At 39.2% G+C, this 20,977-nt stretch overlaps 1 protein-coding gene across 8 annotated transcripts in view; it reads right to left on the bottom strand.

Moving 5' to 3' along the window:
- KDM6A (lysine demethylase 6A) overlaps nucleotides 1-20,977 on the bottom strand; it is a 153,187-nt gene that overhangs the window by 72,446 nt on the left and 59,764 nt on the right. For all 8 annotated transcript variants that reach the window (XR_009417893.1, XR_009417894.1, XM_059466788.1 and 5 more), the window contains exon 5: nucleotides 6,909-6,967. Coding sequence is in view for 6 of the 8 variants with exons in the window: in XM_059466788.1 (XP_059322771.1) it covers nucleotides 6,909-6,967 (59 nt within the window). In the remaining 2 variants the exon portion in view is untranslated. The remainder of the gene's footprint in view (nucleotides 1-6,908; nucleotides 6,968-20,977) is intronic.

The following is a 20,977-nucleotide window of genomic DNA, read 5'->3' as shown; positions in this document are numbered from 1 at the left end:
TCCAAGTACAGTATTATTTATAAGGAAAAAAGGTTGGTTAGCAGATGCAATACAAAATTCAACAAATATTTTTCACAGACTTTTTTTACTCACACATAAATTATCATTTCTGAATCCTTCAGCAAAAACACTTCTGCTCTAAAATTCTTACAGGCTTTTTTCTCATCAATGGCAAAGCAAACCAAAGGTACAGACTTCCTCTAGAAAATGCAACTGTATGTACCTGAAGCATTATCTGACTTCTTTAAATAGAACTTAAAGAGTAGATAGGCTTAAAAAAAAGTATTAAATTTTTATTGTGGAACTGCAGCTTCCTCTATCACAATCCTTCAGGAAGGCTCTCCTTACCCAGTACCCTACTTTTCTGCCAGCATATGGAAAATGAGCAAGTAAAGCACTGAAGGGACAAACCTGCACCAGAGCTAAGCTCTCTCACATCTCATCTGAATTTCCCTGAAATCCTGTGGTGGTAGTGAATCACAAAGCTCATATCTACACTGAATTCATAACAAACAAAGGACCTTGTCTCATAATACCATGCTCATCTTCATCCTCTACAAAAACAGAGACCAAACTGAAAGGCCAAAGACTGGGCTGATCACTAAGTATCAGGACATACTTTAAGCTAGGCTTTTGCTATGCCAGAAGATAGATTCCATTACAGTGCATCTGCATTTCTTGTCTCAACTTTGATATGGGCATTAGGGACGTTATCCACTGGTATTTAAAATCCATTACCTGTATCTTGTTCAAAGACAATATCCTAAGTCCCATAAAGGAAGAAAACCACTGTCTATGATTCCAATCGAAGAGAAGACAAAAATTGGGAATGAAGACACAGCAGTTCTATAGCACATCACACAGTGTGATCACACTAACACTCTGTAAACTTCATATTCCTCATTTAACACTCCTTGCTTGATCAGAAAATAGTATTTCCATATTTCCCCTCTCAGTCATGTCCCCACTGAAAAAATCATCAAAGAGAGGATTTCTAAAAAAGTTTAAGAGAATCTGAGTGCAACGAAAATACTGCTGTAGTCTCTTGCTTACTGAACAGGAAATACTAATCATTGACACTGTTGAGCAATGGACTAAAAGCCAAAAGTATAATTAAAAACTTTCCAGGACAGTTCTCAAATTTAGTTTGAATGTATACTGTACTTCATTCAATAAACCACGAATGTTGCATACCCCAGTCTTTCAGAGGAGCACAGCACTTAAATACCTGTAAATTATCGTCAGTAGACAACAGGGAAGACTGTGTCACATTTAGTCAGAAACTGGTCACAAAGACCATGCTTTGAGTAAGGTTTATCTCTACACACACTAAACTAACTAAAAATCAAATTTTACCTTTTACTTAAATCTAGTGTAAATTCCATATTGGCTTTACAATTTGTAGTTTTTTTCAGGATGACATGCATGAATAATAAAAAACAGAAACTACTTCCATCAATGTGAAAAGGGGCATCATAAAAATTTCCTCAATGAAGTGATGTGAAAGAGCATTTTTAACATTTTTTACCAGTGGTAGGTACTAATGTCTAATTAAATAAGTACAACCTCATTTAAATACTCAGTAGAATTTTTATAGAATAAAATAGTCAAGCTCTGAAAAGGCATTTACTTATTAGCTCTTACAGACAGACAAGCAATTTTACATCACAGCTGAATTAATACTGATGTAATTTTGCCTGCAGGAAACATTTAAACAAAATAGCAACGTGCTCCCAATTACAGGACACATCAAGAACATGGACCACAGCAAAAACCTCTGCCTGTTTTCCACTGCCATGCCCAGAGCTCCAGACTCATTCCCTGACTATCAAACAGCAGAACATCTGCAGCAGCACTGACACCATTCCACAGCTGGGCCTTCCACACACAGCAGGAGTCACTTCATTCTTGTACTGATCTTTGTTTACTCTCAAACATCTCTAATCCCATTTCTGTTCTCTGTCCAAGCCCACACCCAGAAATTTGTGGGTCTGGAGGATCCATGGCATCCAAGTTATCCAGATGTTTTCCCTCACAGCCCTTCTATGGTTTGACCAAAACCAGAAGAGCAGATATGACCCAAGGGCTGGGTGAGCCCTGCAGGGCTGATGGCACAGAGCCTTCCCCAAGTCAGTCTGGAGGCTCCTCCATAATTCACTGCCCTTCATGCACAGACAGAACTTCTCATCTCACTCCTTCAGCAGACTAAACATACATCAATCCAAAGGAAAAATTATCAAATGAAAAGCCAGGAGCTCTCAAACTGCAGAAATAAATTATATCTGAATTCAGCAAGAGAGGACTTTCCTTTTGTTCTCTGATGATACTGACACCTGTGTGGTGGGACATGATGCTGGTTAAGTCTACTAGAATTTATTGAAATTAAATAAGAATTTTCTCCAAGGATGAGGACATCCTTTCACAGGCAGGAAAGGCTGTTCTAATACTTAACAAAATGGGAAAGCAGGACTGGAAAACAGACACTACAACGAATGAAAAGCACCTCTGGACTTTCATTTTACACAGCACTGCTACAGCAATTCAGGAAAAATAAAAATGACATCCCTAAATCAAGACTGCCAGAATCAATACTGCAGCTATTGTCCCACCTACTAATCTATACAACAATGCCCTCCATTATGAAAGTGAAGAAACCAGGTGAATAATAAATAGATTATTATATTAAACATTTAGTGAACTCTCTTAAGACTTTTACTGGATGGTTTTCTTGAATAGACTGAATAAAATCAGCTTTGTACTAGGCAAAAGAATATAATAAAAGAACATCAATTTAACTATTCAGAAGTTATCACTTTTGTACATTTCAAACAAAACCCATGAAAATCAGAGTGAGCGTACAAAATAAAAGAACCTAACATTATCCTAATATCACTTGATGCAGTTGGAGTGAAACTTTCTTTTTTGTGTTCTTACCCTCTTTCAATTTTGACCACCTATTTTAAGCCTCACATCATTTCACAGTTTTACTAATGAAAGTGATGTGAGGCTATCATGGACAAATTTCTTTTTGAAACTCATAATCACAGTCTGAACATAAACAAAGTGTTTATGAAACACTTTTACAGTCTTTAGCTACAACTCTTCTGACCAGAGGACTGCAACAGCTGAATAGCAAAATATTTTGAGCAGCAAAGTCTTTAAACATTTCTCTAGAACAGCAGCTGGGAGCAGTTTTTTCTCCATAGCATTAGCAGAGTTTTCAGCAATCCAAGAGTAGTTTGCTATGAAATCACAGCAAGATAAGATAATGAAAGGGAAGTTAACTGCCCCCTTTATTACTGGTTAATTGCTACATGCATGTGTACTCTACATGTACATTCCCATTTTATATGCCTGAAAAAAAATATATACATTAGATCCAGCCACATGAAACCTGAGAAATATTTGACAAAGCAGCATCTACAGACTGTGTGTTTAAATTCTTAGAGGTCTCCACTTGGCAAAGTGCATTCCTACACATCCCATTATATCCTCAACTTTCTGTGTGGAGGAACCCAGTGGGAAGCAGAGATGTTGGGTTTAGATATCTTTATATCTAGATATTGCACAATGATGACAGCGCTTCTGCTGTGGGAAGGATCAGGAAGTTCCACTCAGGAATTACTGGTTTTCCACAGCAGCCTTTAGTCATGATGGAGGTGAGGAAAAGGGTCTGGATCATCTCTTGCAGGTCTTTGGCTTTTTCCAGGGTCAGTGCTGAAGGACTGAGCTCTGTATTACACTTAGCCCCTACAGCTGGTAAGGAATTCCTGGACTCAGGAGCCTCAGGGCAAAGAGCCCAAATGGGGCATTCAGGGTGACTGATCTCAGCCTCCTTTCAGGTGTTTCTGAGCAATCTGGAGCCTTTCTCAGTGCTCCAGCAATTTGCCAGGCCACTGAAAACACTACAGGCTGCCCTTGGAGCACCCCAGTTAGTACACGGGGATCCACAGGGTGTGAAACTCAATTTCAGGACACCACGTCAGAGCCTGGGCTCCATCTTTTCATCTAGATGGAAGTCAGTGGAATCAGCACATGATAAACCAGGCAGGCTCAGAATTTTCACTAAGGTGGAGAAAAAAAATTTGGTGTCCAAGCCACTGCACCTGGGTGCAGGGATTTCACAGAAATGAAGGACAGCCTTGGACTGCCTGTTGAAATTCTTTAATAATGTTCAATCTATAACACAACTATGGAGGGCATGAAATTATTAAAGTTGTGTGAATACCTCATTCTAATAGGTTTTCTACTCTAACTGAGAAACAGGGAAACTACAGTAAAAATGAACCAACCACTTACTGCTTGATGATAAATGGTGTAAGAGAAGGGAGTATAAAAATTTCATATCCTTCAGACCTGTTTCACTGTAGTTGATTCAACTTATGGAGATAACACCTCATGGCACATCTTAACTACAATAATTGTGTGAAATAGGTTTGGTCTAATCACACTGTTGTAGTGTTCATATATATGTTGAGGACTTCTAATTCTTACATGAACAGTTAAACAAAATCACCAACATAAAATGATGTAACAGCTATGATTTGTACTTAAGATATTGCTGCAATGCTGCTCAAGTATATAAAAATATGTCCAGTATTGAATTACAGTGAACTACATTAAGAGTCTTGGAACCAATCCAACACATCCTTTTATGAAAGCTGGAAAACTTTGAAAGTAATATAAAATATAGGAACGATAATTCTAAAGCTGATCTTATTCCCACTTGCTTTTTTTATCATCTCTGTTTATACGAGACATGAGAAAACCTCAAGTATTTCTCACCCCTTCCTTTTCGGAGGACTATGTACTTCCCTCTTGTTAAAGTCTCTGAATATATGAAGCAGTGGTGTTAAAAAAACCAGTTCATGGATGAATCAGAACAAATAAACCACCTTAAACAGTCTTGAATACTTGAACAGTCTTCCTCTGCCTGCTAGAAACATCGAGATCCACGTCCTCTCTGAGCATAAGCAGATGGAATAAATGCAGCAGGAAGACAGATTAGCATTGCACTCTGCAAGAGGACTCTCCTGGCAATCTGTGAGAGTTCTGGGGAGGATTAAGGCTTCAAAGAACACCTCTATCATCTCCAAGTCTTTTGTGATTTTGTCATACCCAAATACCAACAAGCCCATATTCCTCTGCTCTTGGCCCCAAAAATTTACAGAGAAGGGGAAAGAAAGGCACTCAAAGGGACTAAAAATCAGAACTGCACACAAAAGTGTAAGATTTTACCTACATTGGATTTCCTTCCTTTAAAAATTCTACCTAATACTTCCATGATACACAATGTCCTTAGCACCACACTATACATAACCTTGTTGCATGAATGGAATGGAAAATAAAATTATTCTACTCAACCTTAACATGAGAGCTATGTGCAGTTCTTTAAGTTAGGACATCAGCTTACACTCATGCTGTCAACAAGTGAAGAAAAATCTAAATTAATTCAAAGCTCTAATTTATGAATACTAAATGGCATGATCTGCTGATGGCAAAAGTCTACATTGAACAGGTGGCTTTTCAAAAACTTAATTACTCTAAATCTAACTGCTTTGTATTATTTATCTTACAGTTTATCTATCATTTCACAGTGCAAACTGTAACAAGATACAGCTTGTAAGAAATAGTGCACAAAATACTTTTCTATGCTAATGATGAAGACAAGACTATGTAGCAACTAGAAGTTCTGAAACTTGGTAAAATTCAGCCAAGTCTCATCACAATCTTAAAACAATAGACTCTCAGGCTTTCTGAAAACTTTTCTGTTCTTCTCTTGCTAATTAGAACGCAACAGAATTGTATGCCCTGTACAAGACAACAAAGGAACAACATTCATTTCACCACTATCAGTAAAAATAGCAGTAAGCTGCAAGATAAATTAATCCATGTTTTGAGCTCATAATTTAACCAACTTATTCTAATATGAAGAATAAAAGTTTATGCACATTATCCTGAGGAAAGCATTAATGTTTGCCTTAGAGATACATAAAAACAATTTAAGGAGAGGTGGGGGAGAAATCCTGCTCCCAGCCATCAGTCAGTGGTCACTGCTGCATCCCTACCTGCAATCAGGCTTGGCTCAGTAACACAATGAACTTTTAGTGATCAATCAAGTCCTGAGTCACACTTACTGTACTAACAGTCTCTGTAGTGAGTGTAAAACAGCCTGACCTAAACACTGCACCTCTCTGACTTTTCCCCCATGAATTAACTCTATCTCCACGGGATTAAACACCAATAAAAGTCTGAGGACCTTTGAACAGAACCCCAGTGACTGAGTCTATTCCATTCACGACTCCCATCACTGATAAAGTAAAAGAAAAACCCAACTGAAACCCAACCCTCCCCCAGCCTCAACAAAAGCTCTGCTCAATCCTCAAAGCCCTGGCAGAAATCACAACTCTTTTAACCCTGAGTTTTTCCATCAGATTGAAACACTGATTCCATCAGAGCCAACTGCTCCTCCTATCCAAACCCCTCACCTAATGCAGCTCTGTCAAAATTCCTGCCTACCAAGCAAAATGAAAACAAGCCCCATTCACCACCTCTCTGCCACGAAGGTTTTTTACAAGAGGCTTTCCAACAAACCCAGGGCACAGATTATCAATGACAACAATTCCCAAAAGCCTGTTGAGTCATTCTGCTCCATCCCCACTGCTGAACTGTGCTAAAGGAGTGCAAATTCTCCCAAAGTGCTTTCCTTTTCATGGAGCTGTTGTGGCTGCCCCAAGTTTGTTACAGTAATACAGACACTGACCCAGGACAGTAACACCTGCAAACACCTTAAATGTAATAAAATCAAAATTAAACTATTTTACACTCACACTGAACTGAGGGTGAAATAATCACACACTGTTGGACACCACACAAAACACTGACGCTGTCAGCTTATTCCAACTTACCATTGAAAGGCATTGTAATGGAAGTAGACCAAACCAAGGCCATATAAAAAGGCAGCATTCTGTAAAGGAAAGAAAGAGTGTTTAAAACCCAGATAAGAGCCAGCTTCCAATATTTTATCCATCCTTTGATATTCTATTTCCATTATAAGACAAATATATTTAAAATCTGCCTCGAACAGGAAGAGCTAAAAAGAAACAACAAAAAGATAGGTAGACATTAAAAAAAGCACTGGTTCTCCATGGTCACAAAAAAGTGGTTATTTTGGTGGAAGAGTAACCACAATATTCATGTACTTCTCTATCAGAGAAACTGATGTGCTCTGTTCTACTTGTACAACAGCAGGCAAAGAAATGATGGAGTAGAAATCTTCAGCAGTTTAATATAATGAAAAAAAAACCCAACAGTTTATGACCAAGCATCATTTCATAGTCACAATGATTTATACTCACATAAAAGAAAACAGAGATGCACATTCTAATTTCAGTGTCTAACGTAGAACATTAATTAAATGAATCTCAAAATATGCTTAAGGAGAATTCACTTTTCTGAATACCAAAAAACACAGACCATCAACTTCAAACCTATGACAATAATATTCCTTCATCATTAATCCAATTTCTAGTTCCTATCCTCCTATTTGCAAAAGGCAAAACAACAAAAATACTTCCCCTTCTGGAAACTCATTTTCCCTTCATTTTCTTTCCATATAAATTATGACTTACTTCCAAAGTGAAATTATTAACAATATTTAATGAATGTTTAACTATCCAGTTCCACAAATAATTATTACATATTTCCGAAATTAGGAAAAATAAACAAATTTCTTTTTATTTTGCAAAGCTACGCCACAGCACATTTGTTTTTTATTGAGCAGAACAATTCCATTATTTATAGGAGACATTGTACATACTGCCTAAAACACATTTTTAGGCTTTTCTCATATATAATTCTGATTCTGAGACACCAGGTATGCATCCCCAAGCTCCGACACATGGACGAGATCTGGAATTTCAGTTGTCAGAGACTTCATTTCAAGATAAAGAACTGCATGCAAGTGGCAGAGAGATTAACAAGTCAAATTTCTAAAGAGTTCCACAAAAGGAATACTAATTATCACTGAAACCCAACCCAAATATAAAAGTTATAATCAAGTTTTCCTACAAAATAACTGGTAACCAGAAGACAATACAAAGAGCAGCATACATCAGAAACAGGATCCAGTATGAGAAATTCATTATCCTTCATTTGCATCGTCTAAATGCAAATTAAAACCAGGGGGGGATGTCAAAGATTCTCTCATGAATGCAGCTGGATCCCAGCTCCAGCAAGGGACAGCTTTTAGGAAAATGCTGTGGTGTGAGCAGATCCTACAGCCATCAGAGCACTGAAGATGTGAACAGGAGTGCAGAGGGAAGTACATAAACAATAGAAGAGAACACTTTAATACTACAGTAAACCCACATTCCTGTTTATTGAATAAAAGCACAACATGGACATCATAAAGACAAAATATCTCCAATTCCATATTCTGTGTTTTTTACATGTTCCAAGTATGTTCTGACAACAGGGAGATCAGGAAGAAGGCAGGCTCAAAAGCTGAGCACACATAATGGCCTGACTGAAAAGTCATTTTAAATGAAGAAGAAAGAGATTTTCATGTGTGCAACATGGAAGCCTAAAAATACAGCATCCAGGAGCCCTCAATATCTTCAGGCCAACTCATTTTTCAGACAGAACTTAACAGGACTGCCCAGTGTCCCCTCTGATATTTCAAATCTCAATAAAGTTTAGATCATTGTAGAGATTGAGAACAACAGTGATCACAAAAATCCTTCACTGCAACACTTCAAAATTCAAACAAAATGTGCCAGACAACTAAAAACTCTTCAATTTGCAAAGAATTTGACTTCCTCTTATGAAATCTATTACAATTCACAGTCCAAGAAAGAGATTCAGAAAAAATCTCCCAGATATTTTGATGCTAAGGGTTTACAACAAGCAACTTTCGAGGCACAACAGAACCAAGATGCAAGTGATTTATTAAAATGTAATTTCTGTATCAAGTTCACATAAAGCTTTCAGATGGTCCTCACAGCACTACAAATAAACCATCACTGTTCTGTCCTTTGTTCTGTGCCTGTTTTCCCACTTTTCTCTCATTCTCCTTTGGCCTTAGGTCTTTTAAGACTGACCTTAAAAATATCTTAAGCTGCCACCATCTTCTCAATAAAAATAATATAGATTTAATATTTGTACCTGTAATACTTCACTTCAAATGTAAAGATGCAAATTCTGAAATGTCAGTATGGATGATAAATTTATCTGAAATACTATAGCTCTAACCATATTTATCACCACTTATCAATTGTTTGTTATATTAATATCTAATAAACTAAGATTAAAAAGTATCTTTTCATGCATTTGAACGGGGACAGGACTCACAAGGGCTGGAGGACATCACAGTGTCCCAATGCGTGGCTGCCCTTTCCCACAAAGAATTCAAGGCAAGATACACATCAAGTTCATTACTTTTGCAGAATACCATCAAGTTCAAAATGCAGCCCAGTTCCTGCTGGCAAGGGACAATATGAAAAGCCACCACAGCTTAATGCAGATCAGCATCAAGCAGGGTTATCTCCCAAATCTTCATCTACAAAATGTCCTTTTTAAAATTGTAAGATTCTGTTTACCACGAACACACCACATCTTAAGAAATCTATTTTTCAGTTTCTTCTGTTAGTTTTGACAAATTTCTCCCAAAGAATACCATTCCATGTGTTCCAGTAAAGACCACTCTTGTTATTTAGTCCTTGCCATAGATAGCTGTTGAGGTAGAATTTAAGGCCTCTTTTTCTCACCAAATATTTTTTAGTAAGAAGCAGAAAACAAAATTATCTTATTACAGTCCTTTCCTTGAACTTTCTAACAACCCCCAACATTTATGAAGATCTCATGCTAGCAAAATGCCTTCTTTGGCTACTAATGTCTAATTTAATTTTTATGTTATCAGATATATCTTTTCACTAGATATCTCTTTTCACTAGAATCTTGAGTGAAAGTAAGATATAAACCCACACAGACTGCACCTCAAATCTGAAGTTGAATGCTTGAGTTTTTTTCATTCTACAGCCATGCTACAAACACAGACAAATCAGAAATGCTATTTCCAAGTTGATATAATTTACATTTTCTATGAATTATCGAAAAATATTTAAATGTTTCATACCAACCACTAGATGGCTCAAACACCTCTTTCCATTTTCCACGCTTATGCAATTTAAGGAAATTGTCAAGTTGATATTGTGCAGTCTGTTACTTACATGCACTATTTAGTGCTGAGCAACATTTCAATTTTATCCTCTAAAAGAGTGTGGTATACGCATTTTGTCAACAGGTAACTCAGAAGGCAAAAATGTATTTGAATGCATTTTTTTATACATCTGGTGTGAATAAGCACATTGAAGACTTTTTGGTGGCATTGTTTGTTTTAAGCGAACAAGGAAAAAAAATTCACCAATGAGAAAGACTCCACCCATCTCACTAGTCTTTTACTGAAACTCAAGTAACTGGTTTACAGGCTCTTTGAAGCAGAAGATGGAAACAGATCCCCAGCATTCCATGTTTTCTGTTCTCAAGGCATTTCAGGCCAAGCCCACACAAAACCTTTTTCTCCACCTTCCAAGGGTGCAGCCAGCAGGTCCCACAGAAATACACCAGCCCAGCCCAGCAGTGACACTTATCCACAAACACAGGGACACAAACAGGCTCCTGTCCTGGCCAACAATGGCCACCCCACACTCAGATCACAAACAGCCATCTAGGACTGGCTCTACCAATGTGTGGCTGCCACATCTGGGTCCAGATGTTTTCCACTTATCTGTCACACACAGCTGAGACCCTGTTACAGACTCCAAACTGGTGTTGTATAAACACAGAAATTCACTTAGAAGTTATGCTTGCAAATGAAAACCTGTTAGGCACATCTAGAGAGTCAGAGAGTAGGAAAAAACATTAAAAACTCAAAGCAGTGTCAGGGCAGCATCCAACCAGGTCCTTGCCATTTGGAAATGAAAAGGAACAGGTTTTGCCATAGTTCCCAGCACTGCTGATTCACAAACATTCCCTAGCACTGCCTCTCTCATTTTGCTGACACAATCATCTCCAGAGTACTACAGCCAACTGGATGCCAGAAGTGATCTGAATTATTAGTATCTGGGATTTTTTAACTGGATCAGCTTCCCAGGCAAGTTCATTTGTGGACCCCCATTAACAACAGCATCAACACAAGTAAAACACTGGTACAGAAGTAAAAGCTCTTAAAGCCTACACTGCTCCCATCAAAATGTCTACCAAACCTACAATTACATCTCAAACATCACTGAAACGTCCAAATATTTCACTTCAGAGAAAGCAACATCCATGGTCAGTACAAGGTGGATAAAAACACGAGATAACTTCACACTCTCCTGCCAGCCTTCTTCATGCAGGCCCTTAACCAGTGACACACACAGGCAAATGCATCAGTTCTTCTATTCATATAAATATCTCCAATATGGAGATATTTATGTAATATCTCCAAGGTGGGTGCCAAGAGGATGGTGCCAGACTCTTTTCAATGGTGCCCAGCAACAGGACAAGGAGCAATTGGCATGAACTGAAACACAAGAAGCTCCACCTGAACATGAGGAAAAACTTATTTCCATGGAGGTGGCAGAGCTCTGGAACAGCTGCCCAGGGAGGACACAGAGTTCCCTCTCTGGAGACACTGCAGACCCATCTGGGCACGTTCCTGTGGCACCTGCTCTGGGTGACCCTGCCTTGGCTGGAGTTGGACTGGATGATCTCCAGAGGTCAATTCAACCATAACTATTCTGTGATTCTTTGTGACTCTATGGAGAAGAGCCAGATGTAGATAAAATAAACCTTTCATATAATCAGAAATCAGAGTGTACCCCACCATTCTATACAACAACTAAAATAGGAGGGAAAAAAGTTCCCATGTAGTTGGTTAGCGAAAGAAAAACTATGGAAAAAAGATGACATTCAGCACCCTTATGAGAGATCAGTGACTGCTTTTCACTTGTTTACTTCTGACAGGAATCAGAAAGTCTTTGATGGCATATTTAGCTTGCAGCAGCAGGGTCTGACAGCCCAGGAGCCCCTGGAGCCCTGAGCCCAGCCCACAGCACCCCAGGCTGCACAGGACACACGTGGGCAGGCGGCCACTGCTCCTCAGAAAACCTGACCAGGAAAACAAGGTTTTACAGCTCATGTCACATCCTGTGGTCACAGGGTGTCACAGCCACCTGTTCAAAGCAAAAGAACAGTTTTTGTGCTTAAAGGTATGAATATGTTTATTTCTTTACTGAAATTCAAAAAAGAAAAAAAAATGAAGTTTTGACACTGTGGCGCCTAATTCTTCCTCCTGACACTACTCAAATACATAGTAACAGCTCCCTAGAGAGTCTGTACCAAATAAAAAATTCCATTTAGGCCCCTGTTTATAAACAGTTCCAGGCCCTTGGGAGCTGACAGGCTCTAGCACAGAGATTATTCGTGCTCAGGAGAAAGGGAGGGTTCAAATAAAATTTGTTTACATTTGTATAAACATGAAAAAGAGAACTGTCTACATGTGCTGTAAATTCCATTCACCTGCAAAAATACTAAGAACCCTGTGTGTATGGCAAATTAGCATTCGTTTTGTCTTCTTCAAGTTTTATGGTACCTAAAAAATCATCACATTTATACAGGATTTTTAAATACAGCTGTTCTAATATGCTTGCATGACTGCTTCTGGAGCAATAATCATAATATTCCAAAATTTGTTACTGAGTATGTGTCTGCATCCCAGTAGCCATGTGAAAGCAATTAAAATATAAAAGTCATCATTCCTGTGACAAATACATTCTGTCATTTGTAATATCTTGGTAAACAGCTACAAAGTAATTCCTCATTTTCTTGAAGAAGATCTTTTCTGAGAGTAAATATTGCCAAAATACACCTACTACTTCCAGAAGAAATCTTCCTTAATTCAAAAAAACGACTTTTTTTCATATGACAGAAAAATTCTTACTAGAAATTAAGCAGAAATAAAGCCAAATAAAAATAATTTTAAAAAAATTCCACACCATCTACAAATTGTGATGTTTTATCCCTTTGTAAGTAGTTTCTATCTGTGAAATTACTGTGCTGTCTTGGCTATCCTACTCATCTCCTCTTTAAGAAAGACAGTACATCTATCCCTTGCAATTTCCCAGCAGTGCTGCATTCCCACACTCCCTGCAGCTCCCCTCTGAATGAAAACTACTCTTTCAACTTCTTGGGAAAAACACCACCAAAACACTTCTATCCCCACATTTTTACCCATGGACTGAAACACACACAGCAAGACGTGTGTGAAGAAGCTCAAGTGGGAGCCTTGCTATCTTCCAAGTAGCTTTCCAGCATCTGTAAACAAAAACTTCCTGGCACACTGGGATGGACAGGTACATCAAGACAAGACTACTGGAAAATTACTGAAACCCACACAGAGTAATTAATTCAACAGGCATTCATTATTTCAAACCCTCCTGAATAATACACTGTGTTACAACTACTTTGTAGGGAGTACTGCCCTATGAAAATGAGAAGCTGACAAAACAATATCAAATAACTCAGATCCTGTTCACTGATGATGGAATCTACACAGTTTTGCAAACCATGTATTTCTTTATCCATCAATAAACCTAGCTCCATTTGCAAAAGGGACTTCTGCTCAACTAGTGTCCCTCCAAGTTTGTCACACAAACAAACATCCAAGTGTCTAAACTGTGATCACTGCTATGGGCATCTGACTTATGTGCCTTAAAATATTTCACTTGATGTAAACATCTTCATTTTTCACTTGGTACAAGTATTCTCAATAATTTAAGTATTTTAACAGCAAACAGAATTTTTCTGACATGAATCAAGTGAGCAAAGGTGTTGTGCAACACACAAAGGATTAAACTCGCCTTGACAGGTATTTTATCCAGATGATTCATGTAACCAAATTTAATACTCTCCCTGTAGATTCCCTGAATGTTGTTAACAATCACAAAGCTTCTAATTTATTTTGTATGATACATGACTTTATGAAAAAACATCCCCCTAACTCCAAACAGAAAACCATGCTTGACACCAGATGCTTCATAACTAAACTAATATATCCAATGTTTTGACAAAAAGAGAATCTCTCTGGAGATCACCTAGTCCCACCCTATTCTCAAGGAAGGCGCAACTAGAACATTCCTAGGATGATGTCCAGTTGGGTTTTGACTGCCTCCAAGGACACTGATGTTGGGGAAGATGAAACAGGAAAGCCTTATAAATATCATTGTCTAGCAAAAAGGTTTTGAGAATACGGAAACTATAAGTGAGTTTGGAATGAAAGCAAGCTTTGAGATCCCTCAGTTACTGAACAACTGGAAAACAATGGTGTGGCCAGCTGAAGGTAATTAATCCCCTTTTGAGGAAACAATTCCCTCTGCCTGCAGACAGGCCCAAGGGTCTGAGCAGACCCTACCAGCTTGGCAGAAGGGGCCCAAAGAGGAGTTTTTAGGGTTTAAAATGTAGCACAGCATGGTAATGTAATGATTCTTACAGGCTGTATGGGAATGCTATAGGATTTGTATATTGTACTAGATTGGCTAGTGAGAAGCAGAATATTCAACACAGAAGATTTATGGTATTATAACAGGAACCTCGCTCTCTTACCTTTTTACGCTCTTACCTTTTTTACTCCCTTACTCTCTCACCCTCCCATCCTCTCTGCCCCTCCTCTCTTCTCTGGGGCCTGCTCTGAGCTGTGGCTGGCAGCTCCCAGCAGGGCCCTGCCCCCAGGCCCTTTGCAATAAACCACAAGTTCCTGACCTTGGCTGCAGAGATCTCTCATGTCCGTCCATCCTGACTGTCCTACCCCCAACACTGTGACACACCAGCCCCTCAAACCCTCTAGGCAACCTTCTCCACTGTTTAATCACCTTCACAATTAAAGAAATAAATACATTTTCATGAGTTTAATTGGAATTTTGTGTTTTCAGGCCTGCTGCTTTTCCTTTACTGACTAGCACCACCAAGAAGATTCTGGCTCTATCTATTTGTAAAACTGGGTAAGACACTCCTGATCCTTTCCAGGCTGAACAACTCAGCTCCCTCAGCCTCCAGTCCCTGCATGAGAGATGTTCCATGCCCTTAACAGCCTCAAGGCCCTTTCCTGGACTTGCTCCACTATCACCCCACTCTGTTCTACTTGGGAGCCCAGCACCAGACCCAGAACTCCCCATGCAGCTCACCAAGGCTCAGCAGAGAGTAAAGATCATCCCTCACCCTGGTGGCCATGGTCTCCCTTATGCAGCCAGGATGCCACTGGGCTGGCTCATGGTCACTTCATGTCCCAGGACCCCCAGGGCCTTTCCTGCAAAGCTGCTCCCCCATCCTCCAGCCTGTGCTGGTGCACTGGGCTGTTCCTCCAGAGATAAAGGACTTGGCCTCTGTCAAACACCAGGAGGCTCCTGGGGCTGTTCAGCTCCCTCTGAACAGCAGCACAACTTTGTCATCTCTCCCCAGTCTGGTCCTGCCTGTAACCCTGCTGAAGGTGCATCCCAGCCTGTAACACAGGTCACCAACCCAAGGTGCTGAAGAGCACAGGTCCCACTCTCAAGCCAGGGGGTAATGGCTGGCCTCCAGATGGACTTTGAGATATGTCCTGGTTTCAGCTGGAATAGAGTTCATTTTCTTCTTAATAGCTGGTGCAGCACTGTGCTTTGGATTTAGGATGGAATAATGTAAACACACAGACCTTGCAGTTGTTACTGAGTAGTGCTTGCCCTAAGTAAGGACCTTTCTGTGTCTCAGGGAGGCAGAAGGCTTGGGACTGATCCAGACTGGGCGCAGGGACATCCCATCCCATCCAAAATCACATCCAGTATACAAACACAGAGGAGCTGCCCAGGAGGGGCTGATCACTGCTCAGACTGCTCAGTGTGTGGGCATCAATTATGTTGCTCAAGTGCTTCTTTTTCTTGGATTTTTCTTTTCTCTCTCCCCTTTTTGTTAAAATCATTATTATTGTTAATATTACTATTAGTATTACTGTGTGTTTCACTTAAATAAGCATTACTATTCCTGTGTTTCACTTTAAATAAACTGGTTTTATCTCAGCCCACATGGTTTTACCCTTTGTTTTTTCCCCAATTCTTCTTCCCTTCCCACTAAGGAGGAGAAAGGAGGCAGTGAGCAAGTGGCTGTGTGGTACTGAAGGTGCCATCTGGGGTTTGACCATGACAGATGTTAATCACAATCCTCTGAGCCTGGGTGAGCCAGTTTTCAATCTACCACACTGACCACTTATCTAGTTTATATTTCATCCGTTTGTCTGTGAGCACATTACAGGAACAGTGTGGAAAGCCTTACTAAAATAAACACAAACAATATCTTGTGGCTCTCATCTCCTCCACCAAGTTACTCACTGTGTTGCAAACAGCTATCAGGTTCATCAAGCATTATTTCTCCTTCATAAATTAATGCTGATTACTTCCAGTGACTTGCCTGCCCTGAATGTGCTGGAAACAGCTTCCAGGATAATTTGCTCTTATCACCTTCACAAGGATGGAGGTGAAGCTGACTGGCCTGCAGCTCCCAGGATCTTCCTTCTTGCCATTCTTGAGGGCAGGAGTGAAATCTGCTTTACTCCAGGCCTCAGAAACCTTCCCCATCACCATGACCTTAACAGGATAATTGAGAGTGGTCTCACAGTGACAGAGATGAGCTCCCTCAGCACTCACTGACATATCTCAGCAGGTCCCATTGTATTGTAGATATTTTTTTGTTTAGATTTTCCCAAACTTGATCCTCTTTTGAGAGCAAATCTTCTTGGGTCCAGATCTCCCAAATGGTCTCACGGGCACTGAAGGTGAGTCCTACCAGTAAAGCCCAAGGTGCTAACATGATGCACCTCCATGTTTCCCATATCCTTTGTCATTTGCCTTATTTCGTAGCAGCCCTGCATATTCTTTCATCTTCCTTTTGCTGCTGATACACTTGCAGAAGCTCTCTTGTTGCCTTTTATGTCCCTCACCAAATTCAACTCCATGTGGGCTTTGGCTTGCCTTATGCAATCTCTGAATGCTTGCTTGGATGATCTCTCTGTATTTCTCCAGAGTCATCAATCCTTGCTTCTGCCTCCTGCGTGCTTCCTTTTTATGCCTGAGTTTTGTCAGAAACATCTTGTTCATCCATGCAGGATTCCATTCCTTTTTGTCCAACTTCCCTCAAGTCAGGATGAATTGTTCTTGAGCTTGAAGAAAGTTATTATCAAAGACAAATATGGACCAAAGAAGAGAGATTTCCCCCCATCAAGCTGTCCTGCAGGCACTTCCTTATTTTGCCAATATCCTTGAGGTGGGGCCCAGATATTGATCAGCACAAGCAAATTAAACACTGAGCAGGTCTTCCAATCCTCTGCTTTTCTTTGGTGATTACTGCTCTTATTTCATACTAACTAAAGGATTTAGCTTCCCTCAGTCCCATCTAGATATACTGACCTCAGAAAAACTATGAGATCTCCTCAAATGTTTTCCAAGTACAGAAACTAATGCTGGCTCATGTGTACACACAAACATTACTGGAACATCTTTTTTGGACTATAACATCTGGACAGTTCATTCAAATGTTTTATCCTCTTTCATACGGCAAGTGATCATCATCATTTACATCAATCTTCAAAATATTTTATGAAGTAGAACTACTAGCATGGAATTTTCTGTCCTTGATTCACCATTTCTCCAACCCGTTCCAGCAAAGATAGGAATCCCACTGAGTTGACAAGTTGCCCCATTATTTCCCTGTCAGTTTCTCACTGCTGGAAAATCACTAGTGTTGGAAAAGAGCCTTACTATCATTAATTACACAGCTGCTCTACCTCAGGCACTGCACAGAAAATGGGAGTGGACAAGTTGAATATACTATGGCATGAATGACTATAAAGAGATTTAAATACACACAAACAGATCAGCAAAAACTGAAGGAAAATAACCACAAAAATTAAATGACAAAACTCTCTATGGTTGTTCCCCTCAAATCTTAAACCACATTATGCTGGGCAGTAACAAAAACCCAGCTGAATCTGGAACTCTGCTTAATGGAAAAATTCAAAGGGTAATTTTTAACCAAGTCCCATAAGAATGCAGTTGCTGCTTTTATGTTGTTCTTTCCAGCTGAGTAACTCTTGAACCTGTTAGCTGCCTTCAAATGAGTTTTAGAGAAAGCAAGACTTCTCAAAGATAAAAAACTGGAGGAATGTCACTGAAAATGCCTGTTGGGTAGGAAAAAGAACCCCCAAGACAAGGCCTACTTTCAGAAAGCACATAGAGCTTAATTATTCTCTCCTCTTTGGGAAAAGACACTTAGCCCAGTAGCACAGCTTTAAATCAAGCATCTGCTTTTCCTGCTCAGAGATGCCATAGGAAACAAGATGTCATTGAGGATGCTTCACTAGGAAAACAAGAGGAATTTCAGTTTGTGTGCGCTTACGTGGGAGAGGGGAGGACAGGAGGTGTGAAAGGACAACAACACCAGCTCGTCATTGCCCAGGCTTCATTAGCTTCAGCATAAAAACAGTTTGTTCTGTAAACTGCAAATTGAACAAAATCCCACATTTGGAACAAAATTCTGAGTATCAGCTTTAGAAAAAAACCTTACTAGCTGTTTTGAATCTTGACTTTATTTTTCATTAATCAGTTACATCTGAAAATGGAAGCATTATCCAATAACACATTTTGAGGTATATATTTAAGTATTCTTACATATGTATCAAAAATTTAAACAAGAATGTGTCAATTTTTTAAAGGTTTGTTTCAAGAACTGGAATGCAAGATCATTGATTAATGGTTGCTAGTTAGGGATCAATCAATTATTACTGAAAATGATTGTCCAATTAAGACTGTAGTTGGTTAAGTAGTGATGGCTAATTGGTGTTCTAATTGGTGATTTGCTGTTTTATTTGTTAGAATGTACAAATACTTAAAATGGGCTACAAGAGCCAAGGCAGCAGGCCCACATGACAGGCAGCTGGGGGAGCAGACTGGATGGCCAGCAGCCAAGAGCAGAGCAAAGCAGCTGGGCAGCCCACCAACCATTCCCACAGAGCATTTCAATTCCATCAAATCACCATTTCTTAACAGAAAACTGTACCTCAGTAAATTTTCAGCCCACTCTGTGAATATATAGACTAGTGAGTTTAAGAGCCGTCAGTTTCTAAAGGCAAAACAAACCAGAAAAAATACAAACAAGCCAAATGAAGGACATTTCTTCTGCCCTCCCTATCTCTGGCTATTCTACACTGCAGCTTTTTCCTCCTCTGATCCAGAGCTCAGGTTGCTTTCCTCCCTCACTAATCCCTCTTCTTACCATTGCATCACTGCTGCTGCGCCTGATTTTGCTTAATTACTTCTGTCAACAGTTTAATTTCTGAAAAATTAACTCTGACAAACTGCAAATGGAAACACAACGGCTGTCCTGGACTGGGAACTGAAACATTTTTTAATCCACTAGTGTTTCTTCACTTCTGACTACCACCTCACCATCCTAGGTAAGAAGCCTCTCAGAGTTGGTAGCTTTAAAATCTTTTCCTCTGGAGCAGTTTATTCTAAGCTCAGCTGACAGGCTGAAAGAGGAGAGACAAGAGGACAATAAGAGGGCAAATTAACCAACATCATCAAATGGGGATTTTCTCCTCCTCTGTTAATTCAACATCCTTTTGCAAATCTCAGAGGGCTCTTATTTTAAAGACACCTTGCTGAGTTCCACAAATTAATTTGAGGTTGTAATTGCTGCTCCTTGGTGTGACTGGACACCTCCTCAGGCTTGCAAGAGTCAGCAGAATCTCCTCTGCAAACAGTTCTTGGGTAATGCTTTGATAATTTGTCTGAAATTTCATTCTTCTGTTCTGCTTTAGAGAGGAGGATGACTGGATTTCAGAAAAATGTCACACTGAACTATACTTATCCTTTATATAAGACCATCCTTCCAGTACAGGCTTCTATATTGTTCTTAATTAAACCAAATACTGTTTGGGCTTTCAACTTCTTCTTCATACTCTACTTTTTCTGATACTAAGGCCAGTTCCCTCAAGACCATGAGTTGTGAGATGGTGGATACAAATACTTTCAAATACTACTGTTTAAATATATCAACATGCCATATGAAACTGAACTTGTTATCATAATTCTCCAAAATCTTTTTCTGTACTTTAAATCTGTACCATTCAACATTCAAAATTTATCTTCTGTTTCACAATACAAATGTTCACTTTCACTTCCAGTCATTAAAATCATTATTACTTTTCACTATTATTTTCCTCAACTTTCCCAAGATTTTTCATCTTTAACATGTGTTTTCCACAGAAGTGTATATAGGAACCGTTTCTAATGGTTCCACAGACTGTCAATTACAGAGGTTTTTGTATCACTTCCCTAAATACCTCCTATACAAAACCATCATATCAGCCCCACATTTACAACTTTTCCATGACACTGTCTAATATACACCAATTTACATTCATTTTCTTAGCTCAAAAAAGGTGGGATTTTTCCTTCCCATCTTTTCTGAACATGTGATTACTATAAAGTGTAATCTGAATCTACCTTGTTATTTGAGGTAACATTTAAAAAAAATACTTTACAGCTTTTTCACACTTTCTTCTAAAGCCCAGTTGTCTATTATTAAGCAATTTCAGGACCATTTCTCAATTGAAGATATCAAAGATGAAGTAATTCACATCCACAGAAAGACAGTTCCAGGCCATGAAGAGAATTATGTGAGCAGCTTCCTAAACCTGGGATCATCACCTTGTGGTCACTTAGCACATCCCAAAATGGGAAGGCATAATCATCCAGCCTGGAAATTACTTTGCTTAACAAAAGAAGAAATTTGTCTCTCAAATCTACCAGAGAACAAGTGCTAACACAGGAAGATTATGGGAATTAAAGCTATCTAAGTACTGCTCTGCTAGAAAGAACTCCCAACATAAAATACAGAAAATTTACTCCTT

The sequence above is a fragment of the Ammospiza nelsoni genome, chromosome 2 (genome assembly GCF_027579445.1).
Source record: "Ammospiza nelsoni isolate bAmmNel1 chromosome 2, bAmmNel1.pri, whole genome shotgun sequence".
In the NCBI taxonomy this organism is placed as follows: Eukaryota; Metazoa; Chordata; class Aves; order Passeriformes; family Passerellidae; genus Ammospiza; species Ammospiza nelsoni.
Note: the sequence above shows the minus strand (reverse complement) of the source record. Positions and strands in the feature narration are given on the sequence as shown.